The sequence below is a fragment of the Oncorhynchus gorbuscha genome, linkage group LG01, assembly GCF_021184085.1.
Source record: "Oncorhynchus gorbuscha isolate QuinsamMale2020 ecotype Even-year linkage group LG01, OgorEven_v1.0, whole genome shotgun sequence".
Lineage (NCBI taxonomy): Eukaryota > Metazoa > Chordata > Actinopteri > Salmoniformes > Salmonidae > Oncorhynchus > Oncorhynchus gorbuscha.
Genome location: NC_060173.1, coordinates 28112000 through 28120455, shown reverse-complemented (window position 1 = coordinate 28120455; position 8456 = coordinate 28112000). Strand labels below are relative to the sequence as shown.

Genomic DNA, 8456 nt, shown 5'->3' with positions numbered 1-8456 from the left:
AAAATGGTATTTTATTTTCCTGGACCAGACACCTTATACACCTTATTAATACACCTCTTAGAGTTAGTTCTCTTTCTGAAAAGAGTGTGTGTGTGTGTTTTTTTGTATACAGCTGAGCGAGTAGATAATGGGTTAAAACAGCCTATGGTTAAATTCAAGAGCAGTGACATCGTCTGAAGAGAGGAGCGGGGCTGTTGGAAGCCCTTCCTGACTGGAGCTCCTTACCAGGCTGCGCTGTATCCTGATGCAAAGGGGGGAGGGAGAGAGAGAGAGAGAGAGAGAGAGAGAGAGAGAGAGAGAGAGAGAGAGAGAGAGAGAGGGTGGAAACGAGAGAGGGGGAAGAGACAAAGTCAGAGAGTGAGGGAAGGAAAGAGAGAGGGAGGGAGAAAGAGAAAGCAACAGCGGGAGAGAGAAAGAGTGTGATGTCAAACCAGCTGAGCTCAGAAAGTAAACAGAGCTCCAGACTGCAGCATGCTTTCTGCAGTACGGGGACTGCAGCTGGGGGAAAGCCACGGGGGGACCCCTACGCTCCCTCACACAGGCACCCACCACTCCCCCGGGACCCGTGGATCTTCCCTCTTCATCACTCTCTTCATCCTCATCTCCCTGTACCAGGGGCTAGCATGGCCCTACGGTAAGAGCCCCTGCAAAATCAGATATGTCTCTCTCTGTCTCTCCACCCTTCCTCGTGTCTTTATCTCTCCTTCTCTTTTTCTCTTAAAGGGCAGAAAGGCTTTCAGAGTGCCTTGTGAAAGAAGAGCCATACAGTGAGATGTTAAGTAGAAGCTTTTGTAGAGGGAGGAAACAGAGTTTGTTGTTGGTTTGACTTAAAGAACCTGCTGTGGGATCCTGCTTTGGGATCCTGCATGAGTCAACCTCTTGGTGTTTTAACTTGTTATTGTCTACTTAAGAGTCATCACGCTCTTTCTTTCCTCACCCTTTACTTACTGTGCAACATGATTTCATATCTGCTGAGCACTTTAAATTATTTAATTTCAACTGACCATCTCTTATCTGAGATATGTGCTGGATCCCAAACAAAGCCACACATTCCTTGTAAATAGATGGAGCCGTTCGGAGCCTGCTTATCATCTTGTTAAACATTTGGCAGTCTGTGTCTATTGACAGAGTGTTGTGGATGAGGTCTGCTCAGAAGCATCCGTCTATTGGCCCTCGTGACCATTTGAACCGCTGCAGGGTGTGTATCATATTGGAGTGAATAATACAGTCTCTGCTGATGTGTCTACCATACTGTGTCTCTCATAACTTTCCAGTGAACTACACAGAGACTTACTAACTATAACTAACACCTCCAGGTGTTATGGCAGTACAATAAAGCCTATTGTAAAACGTTTTACGAGGTAGACTACAACCGTTTTAAACACCTGTAATGAAGATACCTCCCTTCGGCGATGAGAGATGTGTCAGAGTTTACTACTTACCTGATAATAAACAGCAATTACAGCAGTGAGACTGACTCAGGCTATTAATGTACCAGTTGCTTCAAATTCATTATACAATCAGTTGATGAAGGATGAAATCGGTTGAGCAAAACAGCAATCACTATGGAACTGTGCCTAGAGGGAAGGTTGTGGGTTTGATGGTTTTTCTTAAAGAGCAGAAGTGATTACACACTGGAGCCAAGTATTTGGCGTGAGGGCAGTGCAAGAGAGGAAACGTAAGAGAGAGAGAGACAAAGAGAGACGGGGGGAGGGGCAGGAGAGATTTAAAAACAAAGACAAAGACAGACAGATACATCTTGTGAGAATCCTTAACTCTTGAGGCTCAAGCTGAGTTCAGTCAGCAACAGGCTGCAGGCTGCCTGGACATTCTTTCCTTTTGAATGTGGGGTTCTCCCTCCACTGTGCTTCCAAAGGACCTCTGTGCTTCTTACACATTTCCTATTCTCCAGTCAGTCAATGATGTCTCCTCACAGCTTATTTGGCTAAGATCCCCAGGAGGCTGGTTTAGGCTAATGGGTAGTTAGCAGTTGTAAATAGAGACCAAGGTCACTGGCAGATAGAAGAGAGGGAGAGGGGAGAGGGATAAAAGGAGAAAGAAGAGGGGAGAATTAAGAGGGAATAGGGGAGAGAAAAAGGGGAAAGGGCAGAGTGGAGGTGGGAGAGGTGAGAGGAGAAGAGTGTCACGTTGGCATAAATAGGTTGGGAGACAGGTGCAGGAATGCATAATAGTTTTCTTTATTAAACCCAAATTATGGCATGCCGTGTAAAGGCACGGGGGCGAAGACCAAACAAACACGTGACAAAACCCAGGGTAGAAACCCCAAACAAAAGAGCGAGGAGCACCTCGAATAAATAACACACACGCACAATGATTAACACACAGGACGAGATCCGTAATCATCTGTGCAATTCACAACGGCACGAAAGGCTAAAAACACAGCACAGGTACTCACACGCACCATGGACATTGTAACAATAATCGACCACACAATGGAAACCAAAGGGCACACTTATACAAGTACTAATCAGTGGGAATAGGGGACAAGTGTGCGTAATGAAAGTTCTGAAGGGATCTGTGACAAAGAGAGAGTGACGGGGGCAGGGTATGGAGAGTCTGCCATTGATGAGAAAATGTTGGCGAAATTGAGCGTTTGGAAAATAGAATATCATATCGTCTGAAAGAGTTCAGTTCAACTCTCAAGTTAACAGACCAAATGTATGAAACAAATGTGCAAATTTCAGGCTCCTGTTTGACCTAGATTCCAGTATACATTTTTACACACGATACACAATTGAACAAAAGTGGATAATAGAGAAACGGTTGTATGTATTGAAATGGGCTTGTGGTTTCTTATCAGACAGATGTTTACTTAAAAGCATTGCAGAGGTTGTCCATGGAGACCTATATTTGGGATCAGGATCCATATGTGTGAACAGAGCTACAGTATCCCCAACACACTCCATCCCACATACTGTACACCACACAGGAGGTTGGTGGCACCTTAATTGGGGAGGATGGACTTGTGGTAATGACTGGAGCGGAATGAGTTGAATGGCATCAAATTCATGGTTTGATACCATTCTATTTCCTCCGTTCCAGCCATTATAATGAGCTGTCCTCCCCTCAGCAGCCTCCACTGGTACACCACAAACCCCAGAGGAGTTTCCTGTTCCACGGCCGCTAAATCGCTCAGACCTCAAAATATTAGACATCTGCAGCCAGGGAGCACAGAGAGTCAGCATGCACACAAAAGTGCACACACGAACACACTACAGCTATTCTGCTCTGAGTACGGGGACAATTTCTTTGGTAGCAGATGCAATGTGTCACAATAAAGTCAGAAACCACAGAGCAATGTGTCATCTTATTGATAGTCAATGTTTCGTGACACAACAGTGGCGAGGCCACAAGACACACAGCTCCTGAATCACAACACTTCCTGTGACATAAACACATGTAGCCATCAACAAGCGGCAACAGAGAAAAATGTAGATTTTTAACAGCTATGACAGAGCCCTGAATGCAGACGGCATTAATCTCTGATACGACGTTAAATCACTGCTCAGCAATGCTCAGCGCATCAGTTCTCTCGCTCGCCCATACGCATGAACACATGCATTAACCCATGCATGCCCGCGCACTAGCTCTCTGTGGTTTCTGACTTTATTGTGATCTTAATGGTCCTCAGTTGGGGTAGCAGGCTTTATTTAAAGAGGCAGTCTACGGTATTGTGCCATTTTTAGAGCAGAGGACAGGGAATAGTTTTTTGGGGGGGATGTGGGGGGGAGAGTACAGTACTCACAGCTGTGCCTCAAAGCATTTGGATGTGAAATCAGAGATGAGAGGAATGAAAAGAATTGTGTGGACTTTTTATACACAACAAATAAAGAGACTGTAGAGCAACCTTGAGTTTGACCCCAAAATAGACATTTATAAGGGGACTGCCATGAGTTGATATGAGTTGGCATGCTGCCAGGGCTGGAGTGCAAGCTGGTTTATGGTCAATATTAGGATTTTGGCCAATAAAATTCTGCACAATAGGCATATTTTGTGTATCAGTCAGAGCAGCTACATATTGGAAGTGGTGTATCAGTCAGAGCAGCTACATATTGGAAGTGGTGTATCAGTCAGAGCAGCTACATATTGGAAGTGGTGTATCAGTCAGAGCAGCTACATATTGGAAGTGGTGTATCAGTCAGAGCAGCTACATATTGGAAGTGGTGTATCAGTCAGAGCAGCTACATATTGGAAGTGGTGTATCAGTCAGAGCAGCTACATATTGGAAGTGGTGTATCAGTCCGTAAGGTTTGTCCTTTATATGCTGCTTGTATTTGTCTGATAGTGTATGACCTTTCTGAAGGTCTTGTTACTGCGTGAGACCTGTGGCATAGAGGGGGCAGTAGCAGGGCACTAGGAGGGCACTAGGACATGGCTCAGATACAGACATATCAGCACCTTTGTAGGAGGACTGTCTGAGTGTATGTTCTGCTCCCCAAAACAATGATGTCAGCATCTGGATCCACATCAAAGCCGGATGGCACATGTTAACAACCTTACAACCTGTGTCTAAACCCAGCAATGGGATGGGGTGGGGGATGGTGTTTTAAAGGGGGAAATGGGGTCTCCTCTCCCCACCATCCACCAGATGACAGGGTTTATTTGAAGAGGCTCAGATTATTGCTTTTTTGGTTTCCCCGGCTCCTTGACGTTCTTGTCGGAGCATATCTCCCACAACATCTGGGATGGAAAAAACAGATACCAATTACATAAGGCAAGAGTAGCCACACAAACAGCACAGAGATCTGCATGCCTAGCCAAAAGCCTGGAAAAATAACTTACCGGGGAGTTTTCTATTTGTTGGTGTGTTTTTCTTTTTTCTGTTCTAAGCTGTGAGCAGTTAGCACAATTGCGTAGCGCTAGCAGGGCTGTTCACAAGCAACCCAATCAAAATAGTCTGCAGGCTATGTGAGGAAAGAGAGAAAGACAATATCACAAAACATGCAAGCTTTTATTTCTTAATCAAGCTTGTTGTGTGGTAAGGGGTTGTGTATGACTATCAGTGCCCTGGGCAGGAGAGATTGAGTCATGCACAATCCATATCAGGTTGTTACAATGCACCGGTGTGGTTGTGGGCAGATCTGCATAATATTTGCATACAGATAATGGCCTCACACTGTGATTGCCTGTGCACATAGAAAGGGAGGCAAAGAGACTATACAAGATTATGCAAACACAAACATGAAACCTGTGCCTTCAGTTCAAAAGAGGGCAAACAAGGTAAAATTGACACATTCAAAGCCCAGACAGACAGTCTCAGGTTCAATATGTAATGCCTAAAGAAAAGAGGCAGGAGAGAAAGGAGTATAGGAAATGATTTGGTAAGTCTGTGCTATTTCCCTCACACTCTCACAATTATGTTGTCAGGCTTGGCAATTGCAGAAAACACCTAACTTAAAGATAATTAGTAACAAAAAATGCATGCCATAGGAAATTCGCACATATTTTTGCAGGGGTGAAAGTAGATCTAATTTCTTCCCGGTACGAGGACCTCCTAAGTGTACGAAACATTTTTATAGGCCTAATCATAGAATTAGGCTATATAGAACCCTATTAATTAATTTTGAAATCTGTGGACCTGAAAGTAAAGATTTGTATTAGACTATGTTTTAAAACTTCTTATGGCTAGCGGAATCCCTCGACAACATCCGCTGAAATGGCAGAGCACGGAATTCAAACATATTTTGTTGAAATATTTAACTTTCATACATTCACAAGTGCAATACACCAAATTAAAGCTGAACTTCTTGTTAATCTAGCCATCGTGTCCGATTTCAAAAAGGCTTTACAGCGAAAGCACGCCATACGATTATGTTAGGTCATTGCCTTGTCACAAAAAAACATACAGCCAAAGAGAGGAGTCACAAAAAGCAGAAATAGAGATCAAATTAATCACTAACCTTTGATGATCTTCATCAGATGGCACACATAGGACTTTGAGTTACACAATACATGTATGTTTTGTTTGATAAAGTTCATATTTATATCCAGAAATCTACGTTTACAGTGTCGCTTTATGTTCAGTAAGGTTGTGCCTTGAAAACATCCCGGAGAATTTGCAGAGCCACATCAATTTATAAAAATACTCATCATAAACTTTAATAAAAGATACATGTGTTATGCATAGAATTATAGATATACTTCTCCTTAATGCAACCGCTGTGTCAGATTTCTCAAAAGCCTCACAGAAAAAGCACACTATTCAATAATCTGAGTACAGAGCTAAGCCACAAAAACAAGCCATACAGATACCTGCCATGTTGTGGAGTCAGTAAAAGTCAGAAATAGCATTCTAAATATTCACTTACCTTTGATGATCTTCATCAGAATGCACTCCCAGGAATCCCAGTTCCACAAGAAATGTTTGTTTTGTTCGATAAAGTTAATATTTATGTCCAAATACCTCCTTTTTGTTAGCGCGTTTAGTTCACCAATCAAAATTTACGAGGCGCGGGCAAGTCCAGACGAAAGTCCAGACAAAAAGTCAAAAATGTTATATTACAGTTCGTAGAAACATGTAAAACGATGTATAGAATCAATCTTTAGGATGTTTTTATCATAAATCTTCAATAATGTTTCAACCGGACAATTATTTTTTCTTTAGAAATGAAAAGGAACGCAGCTCGCTCTCACGACCGCACGCGTGACTTAGCTCATGGCATTCTGCCAGACACCTGGTTCAAACAGCTCTTATTCGCTCCCCCTTCATAGTAACAGCCTGAAACAAGGTTATAAAGACTGTTGACATCTAGTGGAAGGCTTAGGAAGTGCAATATGACACCATTTACACTGTATATTGGATAGGCAAAGACTTGAAAAACTACAAACCTTAGATTTCCCACTTCCTGGTTGGATATTTCTCAGGTTTTTTCTCATGTCTGTGAGTTCTGTTATACTCACAGACATGATTAAAACAGTTTTAGAAACTCCAGCGTGTTTTCTATCCAAATGCATATATTAGCTTCTGGGCCTGAGTAGCAGGCAGTTTACTCTGGGCACGCTTTTCATCCAAACGTGAAAATACTGCCCCCTATCTCAAACAGGTTTTAATGTGTCATAAACACAACCAGTCATGAGGTTTTGATCTGATTGTCAAAGAATTCCTTCAAATGGCTCATATAGGATACCCGTGCACAGAGGTGTGTTCAAAATATAGTTTAAATCTATTATTTAACTAGGCAAGTAAGTTAAGTTAACAACAAATTATTATTTATAATGACAGCCTAGGAACAGTTGGTTAATTGCCTTGTTCAGTGGCAGAACAACATATTTTTACCTTGTCTGCTTGGGAAATCGATCTAGCAATCTTTCAGTTACTGGCCCAACACCACTAGGCTACATGCTGCCCCAAGTTTGAACCTCATTTAGAAGTTTTTGTGCTTATAAGTTGGTAGGTAATTTGTTAGTCAACTTGCCTATAATTAGATACATACAGTAGGCCTACAGTAGGCCTATAGTTTCTCTTCTGTCATCATTACTTGAAGCTAGTCTAGAATAATACGTAAATAAAGCCTTGCTCACCAGAATATTGCCATAAATCAATAGAATGATCAATGTATGTATTTTCTGTGGTTGAAAATGAAGTACTCTCAGCTTTTATGTCGCTGAAAGAAATTGCACATTTAGGCTACACAACACTTACTCCAGAGAGTGAATTTCACCATGACATTCAGGGGCCTCTATTGAGACATGCAGTTTGAATGCTGGAATTCTTTTGGAGTGGACCAACATGCACAAGTCGCCACATTTTTAAAGTGATTTGTTTGACAAATAGATGGAAATATAGGCCAATAAAAAAACATGTTGGAACGTTTTCACAGTGGTAAAAAAAAGGTTCTCCCTGTACTTTCAACGCATTCTTCAGAAAAACTTGGGTAAATGGCGTTTACTTGAATTTACCCTCCACTAGGCCTACACCACTACAGGTAGCCTACCCTCTCAGCCGAGGCAATTTTACACACATGAACACACGCAGAACAGGTAGAACAGGTAGCGTACTGGTCAAGAACTATAGGAAACGTGTGATCTCTGTAATTGCAAACAAAGGTTTCTGTACCTGCGTTTCTGATGTATCAAATACTTATGTCATGCAATAAAATGCAAATTTATTACTTAAAAATCATACAATGTGACTTTCTGGATTTTTGTTTTAGATTCCGTCTCTCACAGTTGAAGTGTACCTATGATAAATATTACAGACCTCTACATGCTTTGTAAGTAGGAAGACCTGAAAAATCGGCAGTGTATCAAATACTTGTTCTCCCCACTATACATCTGTTGGTCACAAAAGGTAGGGGTGTGGATCAGAAAACCAGTCAGCATCTCCTTCGCATAGCGTCGATCAGGCTCTTGATTGTGGCCGGTGGAATTTTGTACCACGCCTCTTCAATGGCTGTGCGAAGTTGCAGGATATTGGCAGAAACTGGAACAAGCTG

General features: G+C 42.2%; 1 protein-coding gene and 1 long non-coding RNA gene across 4 annotated transcripts in view; one reads left to right on the top strand and one right to left on the bottom strand.

Annotated features, from left to right (window-relative positions):
- The first annotated feature begins 335 nt into the window (after positions 1 to 335).
- LOC124035702 overlaps positions 336 to 8456 on the top strand; it is a 50165-nt gene continuing 42044 nt past the window's right edge. For all 3 annotated transcript variants that reach the window (XM_046349302.1, XM_046349312.1, XM_046349297.1), the window contains exon 1: positions 336 to 634. In XM_046349302.1, coding sequence (XP_046205258.1) covers positions 472 to 634 — 163 coding nt within the window. In that variant the 5' untranslated portion in view covers positions 336 to 471. The remainder of the gene's footprint in view (positions 635 to 8456) is intronic.
- On the bottom strand, positions 4446 to 4951 carry LOC124035718. Its single transcript, XR_006838795.1, has 2 exons — positions 4804 to 4951; positions 4446 to 4701 (listed from the first exon to the last, which is right to left on the bottom strand). It is a non-coding gene; the product is annotated as an uncharacterized LOC124035718 (long non-coding RNA).